The sequence below is a fragment of the Protomyctophum bolini genome (assembly GCF_963924005.1).
Source record: "Protomyctophum bolini genome assembly, chromosome: 1".
NCBI lineage: Eukaryota > Metazoa > Chordata > Actinopteri > Myctophiformes > Myctophidae > Protomyctophum > Protomyctophum bolini.
The window spans coordinates 45,235,045-45,259,314 of record NC_137862.1 but is presented as its reverse complement, the minus strand read 5'-3'; the positions used below and the strand labels follow the sequence as shown (position 1 = coordinate 45,259,314).

The 24,270-nt window shown below is 45.4% G+C and overlaps 1 protein-coding gene across 2 annotated transcripts; it reads right to left on the bottom strand.

Annotated features, from left to right (window-relative positions):
• Positions 1-4,086: 4,086 nt before the first annotated feature.
• Positions 4,087-22,472, bottom strand: lrp3 (low density lipoprotein receptor-related protein 3). Of its 2 annotated transcripts, none has more exons than XM_080761233.1 (9): positions 22,121-22,472; positions 18,916-19,054; positions 17,468-17,682; positions 15,328-15,881; positions 14,935-15,054; positions 13,333-13,676; positions 12,654-12,827; positions 11,494-11,626; positions 4,087-6,166 (listed from the first exon to the last, which is right to left on the bottom strand). In XM_080761233.1, exons 1-9 carry the CDS (start codon positions 22,227-22,229, stop codon positions 5,276-5,278), a joined length of 2,679 nt encoding a protein of 892 aa, XP_080617359.1. In that variant the 5' UTR covers positions 22,230-22,472; the 3' UTR covers positions 4,087-5,275. The 2 variants fall into 2 exon arrangements, with proteins under 2 accessions (XP_080617359.1, XP_080617360.1); XM_080761234.1 differs by having other exon boundaries at positions 18,916-19,051.
• Between the last annotated feature and the right edge of the window lie 1,798 nt (positions 22,473-24,270).

The following is a 24,270-nucleotide window of genomic DNA, read 5'->3' as shown; positions in this document are numbered from 1 at the left end:
GGTCTAAATGGGTTAAAGGTAAACAAATGAACCATACCGTAGATCAACTATCAAAGAGATTCATGTTTATTAAAAGCAGGCACAAGAATTAAGAACCGACCAGCTGCATGTACAGGCTTTATCCTCCCAAATGCAACGCATGGCAACAGTGAAATGAGTCATTACGCAGTGTCTTTGTCACAGCACAAAATATACAGACAGATCCAAAAACAAGATCAATTATTTCACACAAACACGAGTTCCTCTCTTTGGAAAAAAACACAGTCTCACAGCAGAATGGAGGAGACCTCCAAAAAGGAGAAAATCTGACAAAAGATCACCATTATTTCAAGTTTCTCTCTCCTACCACCAAATATATTGTTTGGACAGAAAATATACCATATCACTTTGTTAACAGTGACACATCTAACACATTTTTTTTAATAAGAAATCTATCCTTGACGTTTCAAAAGCCTTGCGTATCAACATAAAACTGATAAGACCTCAAAGGACTGATAGACCTCAAACCCATTGCCGTTCATCTCACAGATGCACTGCAATATCCTTCCAATAATGATTCACCATATTATTAAAACAAAACAGTACCAAGATATATACTTCAGAACAAGATTGTTTAAAATTTATAATAGAAACAAAATAAACCATTCAGAACAAAAATATTTTGGGCAAATTGGAATATATCCAACTAATGTAGATTTTTTTACACATTCAATACACATTTGGCAAACTATCACATTAACTGTCCTATGTGAAAAATATTATTATAATATAATAATATAATATATTCGGTTTAGGCCAATTACAATGTACGTAGTCTTTTAATCTCTCTAGCATTGACCAGATCTCAGCATTCTGACTGCTAATCAGCACAACTTAAATTCTACACAACATCCATAAACAGTGAAAGATAGAGACAGAGTGAGAGACTGAAGGGTTGATACATGGTTTACAGTGAAAGAGATCTAATCTCACTCTCTGACAATATTATAATCTATTGTTCTCTCTCCCAGCTGTAAGTATAACCATTATCGACAGTGTGACTCTTGAACTCGGTCACTGTACTCAGTGACTGTATTTAAACAGGTCAAATATGTTGTGACCAGTGTTTTTGGCATGGAATTTTGATTGTAGTTTTAGTCATAGTCTCTTGAATGGTTTTCATTTCGTTTTAGTCACATTTTAGTCACCTGGAATGTTTTAGTGCGATTGTAGTTTTAGTCGAATAAATGTCATAAGATTTTAGTCGACAAAATCTACAGTTAGTCGAACAAAATGTATTTTGGAGGGCCTCGATGCCGTCGTAATGACTGGTTTTTTTTCAGCATGCAACCAAGTGTAAAATGTCTTATACTGGATCTCTTGTCCACTAGTCCCTTCCTAACATTTTAGTCTAGTTTTTATTTGTTGACGAAATAGTCAGTATATTCAGTCTTTATTCAGTCATCATAGCTTAGTTTTCATGTAGTTTCCATTACATTTTTGTCAGTGGAAAAAGGTAGTCGAACATTTTTTCGTCTTAGTTTTGGTCGACGAAAACAACACTGGTTGTCACCATGTGATCTAGCTATGCGGGTCTCTTCACAATATCGTCATACAATTCTGGGTTCTGATGGGGTTCTTTTTCCAGTGTTTTTCTTTTTCCAAATAATTTGTTTCAAAATAGAATAATATGAAGAGATCTTTTGCAAAGAAAAACCAAGAGAGGTATGTTCACACAATCATTGTGTGAGGTACATATCTATAGACATATAGACAGACAGGCATATCAGAGAACCAATATGCTAACACAGTGAACTATTCAATAATCATAATAATTAATCATGAGGACATGAATGTAACAGATGGATGTTTATCTTGTGGAGAAAAAAACAAACATTCATACTAGCATGGCACGCATAGAAACATACAATAGGTGAAGAAGATTTCTCGCTCCACCAGGACATTTGGCATTTCCATTCATACCGTTCACACTTAACTTAACTGACACATGGTTATTTTACAGGGTTTGATTTGAGAAAAATATATAAGGGGGGAGGGGGACTCAAACATCCCCACACCCACCAGCCATGAAAATGAACAACCAGAGGGGGATATCAAAAGTAGAGGCATGGATGGATCACCCTCCCCACCTAGCAAATCAAACCCTAGTTGTTTAATATTGTATTGTTGGAATGGAGAGAACCTCCATGATGCTTGGTAGCCTACCAGTGGAATGGAGAACCTCCATGATGTTTGGTAGCCTACCACAGTGGAATGGAGAACCTCCATGATGTTTGGTAGCCTACCACAGTGGAATGGAGAGAACCTCCATGATGCTTGGTAGCCTACCACAGTGGAATGGAGAGAACCTCCATGATGCTTGGTAGCCTACCACAGTGGAATGGAGAGAACCTCCATGATGCTTGGTAGCCTACCACAGTGGAATGGAGAGAACCTCCATGATGTTTGGTAGCCTACCACGGTGGCGGAGCCAACTATGTAGAAAACATAGGGATGTCCCGATACACTTTTTTCCTTTACGATCCGATCCCACAATTTCTGTGTTAGCCGATACCGATACCAAATACCGACACCAGAGAATAATATATATATATAAAATAAATACAAAAAATCTTATTTTGAAGTCCACCGACTGGGAATAGTGTTTATAGCTATATATATATATATATATATATATATATATATATATATATATATATGTGTTGTGTTTATAGCAGACTCCTCACTCAAATGTGCACTTGCAGTTTGGGCAACTCCAAAGCAAACTCCACATGCCCCAACATTTTATTTACCTGCCAGTGTCAACCCCTTACCTCTGTGTCGGATCTGTGGTTAGACTGTCACTGGCATATTTGCAGATACCGATATGACCAAATAAGGGCCGATCCGATACAGTATCGGGACATCTCTAGAAAAATAACAATAACATCAAAACCTCAGGAGATTAAAGTAATTCCTTTCAGTGTCATCTGACCAGTGCATTCTAAAGAACATTTAAACAGCATTTAGAGCAAGGCACCCCAAACAGACAGAGACAGACAGACAGACAGACAGACAGACAGACAGACAGACAGACAGACAGACAGCTTTTGTGTGGCAGCAGAGGCTAATGTACAAAGCAGAGCTACAGTAGTCCAAACCTCTTATGGACACTGAAATATAGATCAATCAAGTGTTTCTCTCTCTTTCTTGTCCTTTTGTCACAGTATTTCCTCTATACAAGGCTTAAAGAAGAAGAAGAAAAGTCCCCTGGAATAAACCAAGCGTACAAGAATGGTTCTAAAGAACCGAGTGGTGAAACAGAGACGTTCATCTCCTGTCCTGAGTAAAGGTAGTCAGGTCTGTAGCAAATCCCAGCTCGTGTATGACATTTTTCTGCCGAGAACGAACAATGAGCACACCTTTCAGATTCCGGTGATATTTTTGTTCCGTGAATGTCATCCTTTTAAAAAACCGAATGATGATAATATCACAGCATGATATTTTAACGAGAATAAAGTCCCATTCTGCTGCATGTATGAATTGAAAGCATCAGAAAATGTTCTGCTGGTCTATGGCCAGGGAGGACTCCTGACTGATGGACGCAGTCTGGCTGACATCGTCCGTTATTGGTTAATAGGAACACACTCGCTGGCGTCCCCGTCTTGCGGGGGTCATTATAGAGCGTCGCAGCCCTTTCATGACGACGAGAGACCTGGAAAATAATTCCCCGTTCATTTTCCTCATAGACTTTTCAAATGGTATTTATTTAAAGACAAAGCCAACTCGAGTTGTGACTAATCATGACACTAAATAAGCACAATGTTTTGGGCTGATCAAATAATTTGTTAGAAGAATAACCAAACAAAAAGTGTTGTAACGTGCCTTTTTTCTTCTAATTATTTGTATAAATGTCTTTAAATAAAAACTTTTTGAGAAGTCTATGAAAATGAACGGAAAATTCTATTCCGGGTCTCTCGTCGTCATGAAAGGGGGCGGGACGCGGGACGCTCTATAGGTCAAGTCCCCCCCCCCCCCCCCCCCCCCAAGTTATTTCTGAATGATACTTTTATTTTATTTTGTAATGACAAAATCTGGATCAGCGTCGGATCAGCATCGGCCACAATGCTCTAGTCTGAATACACGTGGATCAGAACACTGTTCACGCTGGCCTTGGTTCTCACCTCGTAAACATCTTTACAAGATTCACCTCCGTTGAACCGTGTCTTTTTTTTAAATATTAACTTGCGAAATGCAAATCAGTGGTGTTTTGACATCAGCGGTTCTGAGGTGGATGAACAAGGCTACCTGAACAAGGAACGCAACTGCATCAAAATGCAGAAATATAATATAAATATAATGTAGAGAGTCTTTCGAGAATGGGTTTGATTGGGCAACATCACAGCGATATATATCCCACAAATGTGTCGCCATGGCTCTTTATCCAACCTTTCTGTCTGCAGTTTGGAGTCGAGTACCTCCATCCTGGGCTCCCAAGGCTTGGTAAAACTTTGCAAAGCAGTGTCGGGTCGTACGCTGTCGGTATACAGAAAGCCCACAATGCGTTGCGTGTGTGGGCTTGTAGATCAAATGTGTTGGCCGTGTGACTGACACCATCATACGACGAATTAGGAAATCAGCCTGTCTGTCTCTCTGTCTGGATGGCAGTAGCTGATTGCAGCGTCGGTTTGTATCCCATGGCGGCTGGGTGGGTGGGTGGGGGGGGAACGGGGGTGACAAAGTGAATGACAAATATTGTCTCTTGGGCAAGGCACTTAAACCCTGGCCTAAATTCAGTGGAGTTGCTCCGTAGCGGTAGAAGCGCTGTGGTTCTACCGGCTGTACAGGTATGGAACAACGAAGCAGGGTGGCTGATGAAAAGAATAACTTTCATGCTCAGCCAACTCAGACAGAGTCAGACAGTCAGACAGAGTCAGACAGAGTCAGTCAGACAGAGTCAGACAGAGTCAGACAGAGTCAGACAGAGTCAGACAGAGTCAGACAGAGCCAGACAGAGCCAGACAGAGTAGAGCCAGACAGTCAGACAGTCATACAGAGCCAGACAGAGCCAGACAGATTCAGACAGAGCCAGATAGAGTCAGACAGAGCCAGTCAGAGCCAGACAGTCATACAGAGTCAGACAGAGCCAGTTAGTGCCAGACAGAGCCAGACAGAGCCAGACAGAGCCAGACAGAGTCAGACAGAGTCATACAGAGTCAGACAGAGCCAGTTAGTGCCAGACAGAGTCAGACAGAGTCATACAGAGTCAGACAGAGCCAGTTAGTGCCAGACAGAGTCAGACAGAGTCAGCAGGCTCGGCAGTGGGAGAGATGTGTCTGAGAGGGGAGTACCTCCTCAGGGATACAGAGGTCAGGTTTACAGCCAGTCCCACCACCAGCCTCTTGGAGGCTTTACGTCGGTGGCGAGGGTGGAGGGGGTGGTAGTGGGAGGGGGTGGTGGAGGAGTGGTGGGAGGGGCTTGGGGCAGAGGAGGACGCACATGGAGGTCTACGGCCGCAGGTGGGCGGGGCTCGACAGTCTCCTCCTCGCTGCGGCGAGGTGCCGGGCGGTTCAAATCCCCCTCCTCGCCTGCCGGTCACCCTTTCGCCGTCCTCCGGGGAGCGTGCCTGGCGCCGCGCCTCAAACTCGTCCTCCTCCCCGTGGCTCTCCGAGCTGGAGCGGAGGGGGGAGAGAGGAGGGGAAGAGGAGAAGGACGAGGAGCAGGAGGAAGACGAGGGGGTCGGGGGGTCCGAGGAGAACCGGGGAAGGGACAGGGCAAGTTCCAGCGCCGCCACCGAGCAAGGAGAGGTGGCCGACGTCACGCCCGCCACCGGCCTCGGCTCCCCCGTGGCCTCGCCCGCCGTCTGGCTCCGCCCCCGTCCCTCCCGCGGGCAGAGGGGCGAGCCGGGGCCACGTGACCACGTGTCTGAGGGGAGAGAGGGAGGAGGTGGTGGTGGTGTTGGCGGGGTGATGGGAGGAGGCGGCGCAGGAGGAGGGGAGAGGAGAGGGATGCCGTGGCCCCCCCGGCCTCCGTGGGGTCGAGCCCCCCCTCCACCTCCTCCCCCTCCTCTCTGCTGGAACAGGCGAGTCCAGAGACGGCCCAGGCGGCGGCGGGACGCGCTGCGGCGAGACGACTGGCGGCGCATCTGCCTCCTCATCGCCGTCCGCAGGTTCTGGAGAACAGACGACTGGAGAGATGGAGAGAGAGAGAGAGAGAGAGAGAGAGAGAGTCCCGTGAGTGACAGAATGTTTGACAGGGATGTTGCAGTAAAGTGTTACCTGTACATCTATGTGGGGGTGTTATGCAGTAACGTGTTACCTGTACATCTATGTGGGGGTGTTATGCAGTGACGTGTTACCTGTACATCTATGTGGGGGTGTTATGCAGTAACGTGTTACCTGTACATCTATGTGGGGGTGTTATGCAGTAAAGTGTTACCTGCACATCTATGTGGGGGTGTTATGCAGTAACGTGTTACCTGCAGTGGTGCAAAAAGTACTCAAACTCAACAATAGCTGATGAACAACAGTGGAGAGACACTGGGGCAAGAGGGATGGAGAGACACAGGATGGAGATAGAGAGGAGAGAGGGTTGGAGATAGAAGAGATACAGAGAAATTCTCTATCTCTTCCATCTCTTCTATCCGTTTCTTTTCGTTGTAGTAGATTTGATCTCTGCCTGTCGTAAAGCTCTCAAGGGGGATAGAGATCACTTTCTGAATGTGACCGTATATATCCATCTGAATCCATACTGTGTCTAGATCAAGTTGAGATGGATTGCAGACAGTTCACATGGCAACTAAATGCATAACTTGTGTGACTACTTGGGAACCAATTTTCACGCATCCGTCTATTTTCACTTTGGAAATGTTCAGACATTATGGACGAAGACAGTTTGCACAGTTTAAGAACAAGCTGGAGGATGCAGAAAGGGCCACATGTGTCACTGACCACCTCCGCATGTGGTCTTCTGAGTGGTTGGATTTTATTGGATCAGTAAACCTCAATGCGGTCGGGTAGTCTGAGCAGGGAGGCGATAGGTGTCTTTTCTAATGACACTAATGATCTGAGAAGACCTTCCTGTAATGGTGTGGTTTGTAAAAGCACCCAGACAGACACAAATAAGCTCTGTCCTCCAGAGACATACATACTGTCTGTCCTTTAAGGGACAGACATACATACTGTCTGTCCTTTAAGGGACATACATACTGTCTGTCCTTTAAGGGACATAGATACTGTCTGTCCTTTAAGGGACATAGATACTGTCTGTCCTTTAAGGGACATACATACTGTCTGTCCTTTAAGGGACATACATACTGTCTGTCCTTTAAGGCAGTGGTTCCCAAAGTGGGGTCCGGGGACCCCCAGGGGTACCTGAGGGAGTTCCAGGGGGGACCCATCTATTTTGTTCATGTTCATAAAGTGCTAAAGTGTTTAAAGCAGTGGTTCCCAAACTTTTTCATGTCAAGGACCCCCAAATTGACACTACTTAGCCCGTGGACCCCCATTTGAAAAGATATGCCAGGGACCCCCATAAGAGAAGACGTACACATTTAGACGTCTACATTTAGACGTCTACATTTAGACGTACACATTTAGCGTCTACATTTAGACGTCTACATTTAGACGTCTACATTTAAACGTCTACATTTAGACGTATACATTTATTTGTTATCCGTGTTGTGAGGATGAGGGGGTACCTGGAAAAATATCTACCCCAAAAGGGGTACCTGGTCTAAAAAAGTTTGGGAACCCCTGCTTTAAGGGACATACATACTGTCTGTCATTTAAGGGACAGACATACTGTCTGTCCTTTAAGGGACATGCATACTGTCTGTCCTTTAACACATTTAGTACCGGAACTGCATCAAAATAAAGGCGCTGCTTGCGCACAAGCGTACAAAATGTGTTAAGGGACATACATACTGTCTGTCCTTTAAGGGACATACATACTGTCTGTCCTTTAAGGGACATAGATACTGTCTGTCATTTAAGGGACAGACATACTGTCTGTCCTTTAAGGGACATACATACTGTCTGTCCTTTAAGGGACAGACATACTGTCTGTCCTTTAAGGGACATACATACTGTCTGTCTGTCTGTCTGTCTGTCCTTTAAGGGACATACATACTGTCTGTCCTTTAAGGGACATAGATACTGTCTGTCCTTTAAGGGACATAGATACTGTCTGTCATTTAAGGGACAGACATACTGTCTGTCCTTTAAGGGACATAGATACTGTCTGTCCTTTAAGGGACAGACATACTGTCTGTCCTTTAAGGGACAGACATACTGTCTGTCATTTAAGGGACATACATACTGTCTGTCCTTTAAGGGACAGACATACTGTCTGTCCTTTAAGGGACAGACATACTGTCTGTCCTTGTCTGTCCTTTAAGGGACAGACATACTGTCTGTCTGTCCTTTAAGAGACATACATACTGTCTGTCCTTTAAGGGACAGACATACTGTCTGTCTGTCCTTTAAGAGACATACATACTGTCTGTCCTTTAAGGGACATACATACTGTCTGTCTGTCCTTTAAGGGACATACATACTGTCTGTCCTTTAAGGGACATACATACTGTCTGTCCTTTAAGGGACATACATACTGTCTGTCCTTTAAGGGACATACATACTGTCTGTCCTTTAAGGGACAGACATACTGTCTGTCCTTTAAGGGACATACATACTGTCTGTCCTTTAAGGGACATACATACTGTCTGTCTGTCCTTTAAGAGACATACATACTGTCTGTCCTTTAAGGGACAGACATACTGTCTGTCTGTCCTTTAAGAGACATACATACTGTCTGTCCTTTAAGGGACATACATACTGTCTGTCTGTCCTTTAAGGGACATACATACTGTCTGTCCTTTAAGGGACATACATACTGTCTGTCCTTTAAGGGACAGACATACTGTCTGTCTGTCCTTTAAGAGACAAACTGCACTAACCGTCTGTCGTACAGAGATAAACGACACTGTCTGCCTAGAGAGAGACGCACACACACACACACACACACACACACACACACACTGTTTTCTGAATGCTTGGCTACGTTCCCAAGGACAAGCAACAGCGGCTGGGAGTGTCTATGTGCATGTAGTGTGTGTGTGTGTGTGTGTGTGTGTGTGTGTGTGTGTGTGTGTGTGTGTGTGTGTGTGTGTGTGTGTGTGTGCAGCTTAGGAAGTGTGCTGATGCTGGGAGCTCAGGCTATGATCATCACTTTAATGAAAACATTTCCCCACTTTTAGAGAATACCCACATCATAGTGAAGACAGAGATAACGAGAGAGGCCAAACTATTTGGATGAAAATGGAATCTATACAAAAACAACATTGTGTATGTTTAGTTTACCGGTAATATCAAAAAGTCCATATCTAAGTCTGATCCTAAGTACTACGTGTGAAATAAAATGTATATTACATTGGCAGGCCTTAACCAATTTCCATCAATAAAAATCGCATAGCTCAATGGACAATGCATTCAAGATAAGACCGTTACTGTATTGATTCTGCTGGGGAAATTCAGTTGCCAAACCCTCTTAGACAAATAGCCCATTCTGGACGGGAACCCGTTTCGGTGCTTTAACTAAGCATCATTTAGCTATTTTAGAAAAATCGTGAAAATGTGACACAAATCTTTGAATATATATTCTTTCAGAAGACTTGATTTGTTTCGCCGTCAGGCCTAAATGGGAGCGGTGCTACTCTGTGTCTCTCCGTTAGTCAGGCCTAAATGCGAGCGGTGCTACTCTGTGTCTCTCCGTTAGTCAGGCCTAAATGGGAGCGGTGCTACTCTGTGTCTCTCCGTTAGCCGCTTCAAGATACAAATATTCACGGCCGCGGCTACAGCTTCATCCTGGTCTGTGTCACTGCGACCCCGTTTGGAGTCGCAGTGACAGAAACTTGATTCTACACTGCCTCGTTGCAGTGCACGGAGAAGGTTGGAATCACAGTTAGAATGCCTATTAAATGGCTATTAACAAACAATAAAGATAGCCTAGTCGGTTTCTTGTTGGCTGCTTGTTGTCTGAAACAAAACCATTCAGATTCGCCCAGGCCTATGTCAACTGGGGGACAAATAATCCCGTCCCCTTTCTTATCTTATCCAGTGTTGAATGTGAACCACATGGATGCAATGTGGATTTGTTTTAGAGATGACGAATGAAAACTATGTAGAGGCAACCAGTTCTGGAGTGAGTGGGCTGAGGGAAGGAGGCTCTACTACAAATCTACAATCTGCATTTAGAGCTAGAGACGTACAAACAGCCTGGTCCATAAAAGGACCCAAACAGAGGAGTATTGAGGCATACAAGAATGCATAAACTTTCACTTTCAGAAAAAAAAACTTTAAAAGCGTTTGTTTTATAGGGACATCAGAGACATATTATTAACTTGAATAATGTAATGGCCAGTGAGACAGCCGTTGTCACTGGCATTTGACATCTATGTGGTGGTCGCTGCCCGCACAGAGTACAAAACTCTGATGCTGGCCTTCAAAGCAACAAAGCACCCCCATATCAAGACTTATTGGACCCTACAAACCCTCCCGCACGTTCAGATCAGCCAACGCAGGGAAGCTGGATCTACCTTCACTAAAACGCCAGGACAACGCTCCACACGTCCCAGATGCTTCTCCCTTCTGTCTCCAAAACTATGGAATGCACCCATTGCAATCAGAACTGAAGACTCACTCCCAATCTTAGTGTTACCTGTACAGGGTTGTACATCTATGTGGGGGTGTTATGCCGTAAAGTGTTACCTGTACAGGGTTGTACATCTATGTGGGGGACGTGTTATGCAGTAAAGTGTTACCTGTACAGGGTTGTACATCTATGTGGAGGTGTTATGCAGTAAAGTGTTACCAGGGTTGTACATATATGTGGGGGTGTTATGCAGTAAAGTGTTACCTGTACAGGGTTGTACATCTATGTGGAGGTGTTATGCAGTAAAGTGTTACCTGTACAGGGTTGTACATCTATGTGGGGGTGTTGTGCAGTAAAGTGTTACCTGTACAGGGTTGTACATCTATGTGGGGGTGTTATGCAGTAACGTGTTACCTGTACAGGGTTGTACATCTATGTGGGGGTGTTATGCAGTAAAGTGTTACCTGTACAGGGTTGTACATCTATGTGGAGGTGTTATGCAGTAAAGTGTTACCTGTACAGGGTTGTACATATATGTGGGGGTGTTATGCAGTAAAGTGTTACCTGTACAGGGTTGTACATCTATGTGGGGGTGTTGTGCAGTAAAGTGTTACCTGTACAGGGTTGTACATCTATGTGGGGGTGTTATGCAGTAAAGTGTTACCTGTACAGGGTTGTACATCTATGTGGGGGTGTTATGCAGTAAAGTGTTACCTGTACAGGGTTGTACATCTATGTGGGGGTGTTATGCAGTAAAGTGTTACCTGTACAGGGTTGTACATCTATGTGGGGGTGTTATGCAGTAACGTGTTACCTGTACAGGGTTGTACATCTATGTGGGGGTGTTATGCAGTAAAGTGTTACCTGTACAGGGTTGTAGACGGGGAAGTCGTCCACGGGAGGGATGAGGCCCTGGGCGATCAGCTGACCATAGGAGGGCGGAGCCTCCCTCTGCACAAACTCCGCCTCCAGGCGAGTCATTTGAGTCTCGAAGGCTCTGAAGACAGAGAGACAGACAGACAGACAGACAGACAACTGTGTCACACACAACCATTTCAAAATATATAAACACGTGCATTGCATGCACGTTAGGGCTGCACAATATATCGTTATCGTATCGATATCGAGGTATGAACATGCACAATATCAGTATCGCAAAAAGTCAACGGTATCGCGATATAGATATATCGTCGACATATCGATATATCGTCTATATCGACAATATATCGTCCACTTCTAAAGCCAGCCCTCTATTTTAGCCTGTGCCCCTCGGAAAATAAACCATCACTCGTTTGTCCCTCTGTCCTGTTGTAGCCTGGCTCCAGCCCTGCATCGCTAGCCAGGTCCATTAAGAAAATATGTTATGGCGATTCAGGTCTGGAGTCTCCCGACGACGGTGTCAGCTAGGGCTGCACGATATATCGTCATCGTATCGATATCGAGATATCTGCCATGTATATCGTGATATGAATTTTTGTCCATATCGTGCAGCCCTAATGCACGTGTTTATTATTTTATAAAATAGAACAGTGGTTTTCAACCAGTGGTCCTTGAGGGGTTTTCCAAATGAACCCGTACATGTCCTTTTACTCTCTCAAGACTTAAATTATTCATTATTCATCTGCATTAATACATTTACAAGAAGTCTGTACAATTAAGAGAATGTAAAATAATTGTTATTTTGATCAATGTTAGCCTGTTATCTCTCCTATTGTAAAAACATCAATACAGCATGGAATTGTGGTCAAAATATTCAAGATTTTAGGTCATGAGTGGCTAAATCTCATCAAATGGTGGTCCATGGCTTAAACACAGAATAAACTAGATAAAGTGCCCCTCGGGGCACAGGTCTCCACCAGGGCAGGTCAGGTTTGAAAAGGTCCAGACTCAAACTGGCTGCTGTGATTCCCCTAGTGAGCTTTAAAAGGATTGCCATGGGCACACTTCCCATACATTGCTTCGGCCTGGTGGAGACAACAATGGGTCGAAAACCACTGAAATAGAAGAAAAAAAAGTATCTAAACCTGTACTCTCTGTTCCGCAGCGAGTAGAGCTTGAAGGCACATCCCAGGGCGACCACCAGCAGCAGTCCACAGACCAGACTTCCTATCAGAGCAGCGGTGATCACCTTCCGGGGCACGGTGGCCAGGCAGTCCCTCTCGTCACTGCCGTCCAGACAGTCCTCCTGTCCGTCACACCTCCACGTAGGGAAAAATACAAGATCACCTCCACGTAGGGAAAAATACAATATCACCTCCACGTAGGGAAAAATACAATATCACCTCCACGTAGGGAAAAATACAATATCCCATCACCATATCGCCCACACCCTTACCTCCACGTCTCAAAGATATTTATCACCATATCGCCCACACCCTTACCTCCACGTCTCAAAGATATTCATCACCATATCGCCCACACCCTTACCTCCACGTCTCAAAGATATTTATCACCATATCGCCCACACCCTTACCTCTACGTCTCAAAGATATTCATCACCATATCGCCGACACCCTTACCTCTACGTCTCAAAGATATTTATCACCATATCGCCCACACCCTTACCTCTACGTCTCAAAGATATTCATCACCATATCGCCGACACCCTTACCTCTACGTCTCAAAGATATTTATCACCATATCGCCCACACCCTTACCTCCACGTCTCAAAGATATTTATCACCATATCGCCCACACCCTTACCTCCACGTCTCAAAGATGCACAGGTTGGTGCCACAGTGGAAGTTCCCCGGCTGGCAGTCGAAGCAGTTCTTCTCGTCCGAGCCTTCCGGACACCTCTTCTGGTTGTTGCACCGCTCCGAGGCCGGGTAGCACGCCGTGCTGCTAGCGCTGCCGATGACCGTCCGACCCCCGCTAGCGCTGCTGCCCCCCCCCTCACAGGGGTACTCCCCTGCCGCGCACGCCGGGCAGCCCTCCTCGTCGCGTCCCGAGGGGCAGTGCCAGTAGCCGTCGCAGCGCTGGCGGTCCGAGTAACAGCCCTGGTCGCCGCCACACGGGTGTTCCCCCGGAAAACAGTAGCCTTTGACCTAGAACAAGAAGCGGAAACATACAAAAAAGACTCATGACCAAAAATGTGTAAAACACAGATGTTTTGGTCCACACTGCATTGATTGATTGATTGACTGATTTATTAACAAGTACAACTTGTACAACTCAATACAAAACCTGTTAACTGTGAGTGGACGACACCATAAAGCATTACACTCGTTTACAATAGGGCCCACCGTTTTCAATTCATCATAACATTTAGAGACGTACAAATATACACTTATACACAGCCAAAAACAGGAAACGGGAGGTAAAAAGGAAAGAAAAAAACATCATAAACCCGAAATGGAATGGTGCCCAGGCTACATTCAGTGAGGAGGAAAAAGGAGTGGGTGGGGGATTCAGATTGTATGGGGGCCAGTTTCGAATTGCAGACGTCCGTAGGTGCCCTTTGAGAGTGGTTTTGAAGGAGTCAAGGGATTCGCATGTCTCCATGACTGTTGGTAGGGCGTTCCACATTTTGGTGGCATGTGCTGTGCTAATCCACATTCCAGGTACAGGACTATGGATTAGGGTTGGTGTTTCAGGTTATTACAGGTTATGTGGGTTAGAGGGAGCTGGGTCGGTACCTGGTAGGTTGCATTGAAGCCGTGCCCGAGGCCATGAGGCTGAGCCATATTCAACACATTAACACAATCAAGCCCCGGGATTCCTTCAAAATGGGAGTTCTGGGGTGCCGGGAAGACATGGCCGCTTTTACTCTGAAACCCCCCGGAAACAATCCGGGAGAAAAACAGAGAAATTGCTTACCTTTCTCTCGTTTCCATTATATCGCGAAATAATCCAAAGCGTTCATATTTTGCACAAGAGGCGGATGAGAAGTCAGAACTGAAGCGCTTAGTATATCCATCAGATCAAAGCCACGGAGAGCGCCCTGGATTAGCAGATACGAAGCAAACGGGACCGTGCACGACAGCGGGGCTCCACCGGGCGCGTTGTGTCTCCGTCGCGTGCGTCAAAAAACTAACCGGGGCAATTTTAATGCAGTCACGCAACGCAACGCGGGCAGTGGAGCCACCCTTCATTGATTAAAAAGGGAACATTCCCTGACGGTGACGGAGACGCGAAGCTGACGTGCCCAGGGGAGCAGGAGGGAAAAAAAATCTGAATATTCTTCTCTCGTTTGATATCATTGAAGATGCGCTATAGGACATGTGCACACGTCATTGCAACCCGTCGGTTGGATTGAGGCCATGAGGCTGAGCCACATACAACACATTAAAGCTGGGTCGGTACCTGGTAGGTGGCGTTGAAGCCGTGCCCGAGGCCATGAGGCTGAGCCACATACAACACACTCATCTCTCCGCGGGTGGACTCCAGCAGAGCTGGCCTGTGGTTGTTGTGGTGGGACAGAGCCTGTGGAAGAATCAAGACCATGATTTACATACACAGAAATACAATAATTAAGCCTATATATACCAGACATAGCGTTATAGCTACCGGTAAGGTAACTAATAATAGCACATCATTGTCTGACTGATTGTACATAAGTACGGCTGATTGATTGTTTTCGAAGGGAAGTAAAAATAAAAAGGTGCAAAAGTGTCTAAAATAATAATTATTGCTCAAAAGTTCCATTAAGTCATGCATGCAGCTAACAGCAGTAATAGCGTAATTCTACGGCCTGACCTGAAGGAGGCGCTCTGCCCTCTGCACCAGGCCGTCGTAGACGTGCAGCGAGTCGGCGGGGCCCAGCCTGAGGTCCAGCTGCAGGACGATGGGTTTGGGGTCCTGGGTGTCCAGGAACCAGGAGCACCGAACCTCGCCTCCTCCTCCTCCTGCCTCGCCTGCTACCGCCTTCCCCCCCGCCGCGCTGCGGTTGACCCGGAGGTAGAAGTCCGGCGAGGCGAAGGAGCCGTAGAAGTTCCCCAGCCGCTTCTTCCCGCAGGCGGTGTCGGCGCAGCCCCGCTCGTCGCTGCCGTCGGGACAGTCGCGCCTGCCGTCGCAGCGGAGCAGGGGGGGCAGGCAGAGGGTGGAGGGCCCGTGGGTGCAGGGCGAGGACCCGGGGGGGCAGGGCGGGCGGCGGAGGAGGGGCAGAGCGTCGGTGGGAGGAGGGGAGCAGCCTCGTTCGTCCGTGGAGTCGCCACACTCGTCCTGACCGTTGCACTTCCAGGTCAAAGGTAAACACTTCCCGTTGCCGCACAGGAACTCGTCCGGTGGGCAACTGCTCTGACCCAGGTGACCTACGGACAGGAGAGCAGGGTTAACCCAGGTGACCTACAGACAGGAGAGCAGGGTTAACCCAGGTGACCTACAGACAGGAGAGCAGGGTTAACCCAGGGTTAACCCAGGTGACCTACGGACAGGAGAGCAGGGTTAACCCAGGTGACCTACGGACAGGAGAGCAGGGTTAACCCAGGGTTAACCCAGGTGACCTACAGACAGGAGAGCAGGGTTAACCCAGGTGACCTACGGACAGGAGAGCAGGGTTAACCCAGGTGACCTACGGACAGGAGAGCAGGGTTAACCCAGGTGACCTACAGACAGGAGAGCAGGGTTAACCCAGGTGACCTACAGACAGGAGAGCAGGGTTAACCCAGGTGACCTACGGACAGGAGAGCAGGGTTAACCCAGGTGACCTACGGACAGGAGAGCAGGGTTAACCCAGGGTTAACCCAGGTGACCTACAGACAGGAGAGCAGGGTTAACCCAGGTGACCTACGGACAGGAGAGCAGGGTTAACCCAGGTGACCTACGGACAGGAGAGCAGGGTTAACCCAGGGTTAACCCAGGTGACCTACAGACAGGAGAGCAGGGTTAACCCAGGTGACCTACGGACAGGAGAGCAGGGTTAACCCAGGTGACCTACGGACAGGAGAGCAGGGTTAACCCAGGGTTAACCCAGGTGACCTACAGACAGGAGAGCAGGGTTAACCCAGGGTTAACCCAGGTGACCTACAGACAGGAGAGCAGGGTTAACCCAGGGTTAACCCAGGTGACCTACGGACAGGAGACCAGGGTTAACCCAGGGTTAACCCAGGTGACCTACAGACAGGAGACCAGGGTTAACCCAGGGTTAACCCAGGTGACCTACGGACAGGAGAGCAGGGTTAACCCAGGTGACCTACGGACAGGAGAGCAGGGTTAACCCAGGTGACCTACAGACAGGAGAGCAGGGTTAACCCAGGGTTAACCCAGGTGACCTACGGACAGGAGAGCAGTGTTAACCCAGGGTTAACCCAGGTGACCTACAGACAGGAGAGCAGGGTTAACCCAGGGTTAACCCAGGTGACCTACGGACAGGAGAGCAGTGTTAACCCAGGGTTAACCCAGGTGACCTACAGACAGGAGAGCAGGGTTAACCCAGGTGACCTACGGACAGGAGAGCAGGGTTAACCCAGGTGACCTACAGACAGGAGAGCAGGGTTAACCCAGGTGACCTACGGACAGGAGAGCAGGGTTAACCCAGGGTTAACCCAGGTGACCTACGGACAGGAGAGCAGGGTTAACCCAGGGTTAACCCAGGTGACCTCCAGACAGGAGAGCAGGGTTAACCCAGGGTTAACCCAGGTGACCTACAGACAGGAGGCCAGGGTTAACCCAGGGTTAACCCAGGGTTAACCCAGGTGACCTCCAGACAGGAGGCCAGGGTTAACCCAGGTGACCTACAGACAGGAGGCCAGGGTTAACCCAGGTTTCCATGGAGACGGGAGGAAGGTGTTTTCACCCCCCGAAAACGCCGCTCTCGTCTAAAAGAGAGCAAACGATAATATATTTTTCGTTTTCTATGGACACCGTTCTCGTGTATAAAAAGGGGGCCTTAATTTACCTCTGATATACGACAGCCTGAAACCCTGAGCCTGACCAGAGCTGTTGTTCTGGGAGTGGAAGCACAGACTGACTCGGCCGCTGGAGGAGATGAAGGGTGAGGGGAGCACCGAGCCGCACAGCCTGGCCTGCTCACTCCACCCTGGACTAGACAGCTCCAGCCAGTCCCCCCAACAACCGGCCGCCGTCACCTCGTCCACGTCAAAGTTACGGAAACTACAGGAGAAAGGACAGAGGACATGAGGACAGAGGACATGAGGACATGAGGACAGAGGACATGAGGACAGAGGACAGAGGACAGAGGACATGAATTTTGAATTTTTTGTATGCTTTGTCATTTTATTCACCACTCAAGTTTCACTCACCTTGATAGCAGAGAAGCAGAGTATGGCTGCAGTGTTGTGCTTTTATTATTATTATTTTATTATTATTATTTTGCTATAAACAAAAAAAGACTCGATATTTCCCACCCAAAATTGTAATAAAAGTATACATATAGTTCTATATAATCAATTTATTAGATTAGTTATTTTAACTGTCAGACAGACAGACAGACAGACAGACAGACAGACAGACAGAGTCTGGTTCTCCGCTGCTTATTAAATCAAGGAGGAAATGTGTCAGAGAGCAGAGCTGAGAATTTTAAATTAAACAGACATTATGTAGAAGAGCAAAAATAGCTCAGAAGACCCCGGCTAAAAACCCTAACTACCCAGCCTGTGGTTGAAGGGACAATGTATCATTGTACCACGTATTTCATTCAACATTCATCCAATCTATCAGCGGTGGAGATTCAACAAAGATTTCCATTTCAGTACAGTCTCAATTTCTTTACTTTAATTGTCCTGTCTGCAGCAATGTTGTTAATAGATTATTTTATAGAGCCAATTATTTTCATTGTACAACACCTTTGTAAAACAAGGCATACATCATGTTTATGTATTTATAGAGGGTATGCGCATGACATCACCATTAAACCCGGAAGTTAAGCGCGAATGCCTACTGAGTGGCAAAAAAACTACTTTCTGTCTATGACGGCCATAGGCGTCATCACAAAGTGGATATGGCCGAATTTAGCCCAAGGAGTGTTTTTAGTGCAAAACTAATGCTTGGAATAGATTCAGAATAATGATGGGTAACATATTATGCTAATGACTAAAATTTCCCCGGGAGTTGAATTTCAACCTTTAGAAACACAATAGTGAAGACATTTCTTGGTAACGATTTAGTTTCCAGATTGGTCAAATACCTGATAAAATGCCCTTACTATAAGCAGTGATGTGAAATATATATGAACCCTCAACACGCATGAGTCAGTGTATATAGTTTGGGGGATTAAGCACAAAGTAAATCAGTTACGGTTGATGTGTGCGTTCTGTGTGTGTGTGTGTGTGTGTGTGTGTGTGTGTGTGTGTGTGTGTGTGTGTGTGTGTGTTCTGTGAATTTTACCTGATGGTAATGACCTCTCGTCGTGCTCCCACGATGCCCCAGGAGCAGTTGAGAGCAGGAGGGTAGGGGAGGGGCCAGGAGGGGCTGTAGATCACCCCCCTCCTCTCTGTGTGGAACACTGTCTGATCTCCACAACCTGCTGGCAGAGAGACGGAGAGAGAGAGAGAGAGAGAGAGATTAGATTCAATCTTTTGCATTTATCCATCAAAACATTTTTTATTTTAAGATTTTCCTTGCTTATTTTTATTTGATTTTTATAGACATGACGAACAAGACATACATAACGACACATACACCAGACTGTATATAATATAAATATATATATAAATATAAACGAGTGGGGGCCTATCGATATCGCCTATCGTGTTAAGATAGCATAGGTCATAGGATGAACACAACCATGAGACATCAAAGGAGTATAAGGAGGGCATGAATATCAGTAGCCAAACAGAACATAAATATATAATACATAATATAATACATAATACAACATAAATATATATAATATAATATATCTGTATATAAGATTTTCCTTGCTTATTGCTTAAATGTCATCCACTACGTTTTTCAAATGGATTTGGAAATCAATCTGTGGTCTAGGACTGTATCGTGAGATGTATCGATTGTGAGGTTGTAGGCAATACCCAGTCCAGCCCTAATGGTCAATATTTGGAATCAACGTATAATCGATATATATCGTATCCTCTGTATAGAGCGTCGCAGTCCCTCCCCCTTTCAGAACAACGAGTGGCCCAGGAAATGAATCCCAATGCATTTTTCCCATAGGCATTTCAAAACATATTTATTTAAAGAACTTTTAAGCGTCGTACGAAGCAAACTCTTGTCGTGACAAATCATGACAACACGCACAATTCTTTGGGCCAAACAAAGAATTAGAAAGCAGAAGAAAACGGCAGGTTACAACACTTTTTTTGTTGTTTTTCTTCTTTGTAATAAAACACAAACTTTGTCCTAACACAAACATTAAATCCCATTAACAATGAATGGACAATTTTGAGTGTTTGTGTAAACACAACCATTGCGTAACACAAACATTGAAGACGAAGGTGAGGATGCAAATTCTGATTAGCCAGAATCAGATGATGCATGATGATGATATGATCACTTCATTTTTTTTATCCGTTACTCATCAAGTAGATTAATTAAATGTAAACGACGGAAGCAATTTCCAGAGCACAGTAGGATATTCCCAATGCCCCATGATGTCCCTTCACAAGCATGTCTGCTGCCTCATCCTAGTCTTTCGTATGCACATGTGTGTGGTGTGTGTGGGGGGGGGGGGGGTGCACTGAAAGGGAAATGTGTCTGTAAGGCAGTGGAAGTGTTAGGTTACACTGGGGCTTTTCCCCGGCATCTCTCTCTCTCACACTCACACACACACACACACACACACACACACACACACACACACACACACACACACACACACACACACACACACACACACACACACACACACACACACACACACACACACACACACAGTGTGTGGTGTCAGGTGTGACACTGTGGGGTGTTGGCCCACTGTGCTCAGTGATTTACATTTAATTAATCTGGTTGATGATTAACTGCTGAAGGAGCTCTGCTCTAAATAGCTGAGGTGACTTTTACAAATTAGGCTATAGTGAAAAACAAAAGCACATAAAATGTGTTTGTTTGTGTGCTTTCAACCAGGCATTCCTATTCTGGGCATGTCTTTATAGGAAATTATGATTATTATTTCTTCCCCCAAACATAGCGAAAATATCGAAGCTCACAATGTAACCTGTCAGTGTTTGTATTTTATTGCCGGTTAAGTCATGGCTTATGTCTGTATATTATAGACTATGTCTATAATATATGAGATAATATAATATATGAGATAATAATCCTAAATAATCTTTGGCCCCTTCTCAATTCCTCCCTTGTCCCACCCGGTCAATAGACAAACCTGTCATGTATGTCATAATACCTGCCAACCCCCCTGCATGTTGCAGGAGAATCATTTCATTAGACCTGCACCAGCATCTCTCCTGCTTTTTAGGGGGATTTCACCCTCTTTGCGTGGTCAACCCCGGTCAAAGGTCAAAAATCAAATGCTTTTTAATGGATCTATGTTAATAAAGCCTGATATATCAAACTGACTAATGTCAAACTGCCCAGAATACTGGAAATGATATCTACTTTGTTTCAAATTATCAGGAGGGGAGGGGTGCACTTGGGGACATCAAATGTGCATCATCAACTTCAGCCAGTCAATGTTAGTTTAAATGAAGGATCGATGAGGAATCTATCATGACAGACAGACTCTCAGGACAGAGAGAGTTGTGCTGTGTCCTGTAGAAGTGAGACATGCAGCCCAGGCAGGCAGGCAGTGATGCTGTGCAGAGCAGTGATGTAATGCCGTTTAACAGAATGGACCTCGCAAGCGCGCGGGCACACACACACACACACACACACACACACACACACACACACACACACACACACACACACACACACACACACACACACACACACACACACACACACACAGCAGTCCATCTTTCTCTGTGGGTCTGCAGAATCACAGACATCTCCAAGCAGCTTTTGTTTACACAACAACACCTATCAGTTTTCTCAATGGAGAATCAATACCTGTCATGATTTATAACCATGACAGATAGAAAGGAATATGACTCTGCAACCATAAAACGGATCATCATCCCCCTCTCCCTCTCTGGGCTGATGACCTCACTATTATATTAATATCATAATATTATACAGCACTGAGCACTAGCAGGAAACCATCACATCACTTGGAGAAAGTCTGTAAAGCATGCCATAACATAGTAACCACACGCACGTCACACACACACACACACACACACACACACACACACACACACACACACACACTGTAGAATCTAATCTACATTCAGTTGGGACTTGGGAACCTTCTTTTTAATCTTCATAAGATTATATAATAATATGGTAACAATAAATATAAAAGGTAGTAGTGTCACTGCAGTCTGCTATATCTGCTGCTGAACCAAATCAAACCAAAGCAACCATTGGAACACAGTAACATACACACACACACACACACACACTCACCAACAGAGCAGACCAGAGGCAGACACAGTAACAGACCACCAGTAACACACTCACCAACAGAGCAGACCAGAGGCAGACCACAGTAACAGACCACCAGTAACACACTCACCAACAGAGCAGATGAGAGGCAGACGGTCACCCATCCATGCGACCAGCAGCAGCCTCAGCAGAAGCCGTGCCGTTCCGAGCCGTTCCTCCTCCATGGTGCAGCTCCTCATTACATTACAGCCCAGGGCAGGCAGGTACCGAAGAAGACTCGTCTTCTTTTGTCATCTTGGAGACAATAATTCTTCTTCAGCCAACATCTGCAGCCATGCAGCGTCGCTCTGTGTTTGTTCCACCGCGGCGGTGTTGTTATTTCAGCCGAGACAGAGCGATCACACACACCTCCTGGTCCTCGCCGTGGGAAGGAGGATGATGCATAATAGCAACAATAATGATAAAGGAAATAATGGTCAACTCATTTCACACAGACAGGACAGAAGGAGCAACACAAACGAAGCCTTCTTCGTGCTTCAGCGATACATTAAAATACCGCTGTCCAGTGTTGCCAGATTGCGTGAGAGAAACAAGCAACCAGGTCTATGAAAACAAGCCCAAAATAATCTGATTGATTGAACATTTTATTTCACAGTATTCAAACGAAATCAGTCAATACAAAAAACACTGATACTTGGACGAAACCATGAAAAGCACTATTGACTTCTAAATGCAGGCTCCTCCATTTTCAATTAATCAGCAGAACATTTAAAGACGTACAAATATACACTTCTATGAAAAACAGGAAATCACTATAAAGAAGGTAAAAAGAAAACATGTAGCCTACAGTATCATACTGGGTGACCAGTTGTCCCAGTCCCTCATTCCCAAGGCTTTTCAGCCGTCCCACAAACTTTAATCGTGGCCGTCCGCATAGGTGCTCTTTGAGAGTGGTTTTGAAGTAGTCAAGGGATTCACATTTCTTAATGGCTGTTGGTAGGGCGTTTCACATTTTAGTGGCATAATTATTGCGACAGGTTGCATTTACTATGAAATCGTGCATTTCCCGTCAGTCAGTCGGTCAGTTGTTTGTTTGGGTCATGCCTCGTGACAGACATCACGTGACATCAGGGATGGAGCTGACCTGTTCTGACATTCCATATGTTGATCCTTCCCCATCCATCCTTCCTCTTCAATGTCTATAATTTTGACTGATACCTGTCCATTCAAACTCTAGGCGGGGCCGCCCCAAAGTTATTAGTGCAGCCGCGCCCGGCAGCCGGCAAAAACTAGAGTTCTCATCACCAGGCCCGAAAATGAAGGCCCGGCCCTAACTGGGCCCTCATCAAACCTTGTAACACCCAAGACACTGCCCCCACTGCCACCCTTATATCTCCATATATGGAGAGATCTGGTGCTTTACCTCTGGCAGTTGAGGTGGGCAGCGACTGTGTGCTCTTTGTGTCCTGGGAGTTGTAGATGAGTTTCATTTTGTTTTCCACTGTCCACTAGTGGCTATAACATGATTTAAGAAACTCTTTATTTGAAAAAAAAAAATCAGGATAAGAACCCAGATTTGTTTTGGATGTTGTAGCCTATGTTAAATTGGTTGTTCACTAATGAAGTTTTTAGGAAAATTCATAGAGAAGGCATGGCAGTTATGTTGGAGATCGATGTATCATGTATCCATAAGTAACTGTTTATGCATTTTGTATGTTGATCTGATGACAAAGCGCCAGCTCTCGCCTCCTCACCCAGGAAATTAAATAGGCCTACATAAAAAAATGTTGAGGAATAAAATTAAATAAAAATAATATTCTTCTAACACAAATCTTCTATGTGCGTGAAATGAAACATTTTGCAACCCGCAACTGCAAATGTTTACAAGCCCAAAGTCGCTTATAATAATCGGACATGGCAACACACTGCTGCTGTGTCAAGTGAACCACTAGGGGGGGGCGTATACAACTTCCGGCGAAGGCTCTTCGAAATAAAACCTACAGTACGATCGATGTAGCAAAATAATTTATTGAGAAATCTTAAATCTGTAATGTGAAGAAACAATATGTTTTATTGGAATATACATAATTTGTACAATAGTAAAGATGATAAGATCATATTTAAATTTGAACCAGTATAAGCTGACTCATATAGGCCTACTGACAAAAGAAATCAAGATATTATGTCAAGACTAAAAATCAGACCCTATTTATTTGACAAAGTCTATTATTCTGATAATCTTCTGTGAAAGGTTGTTCGCACTAAACCATAGGCTACAAT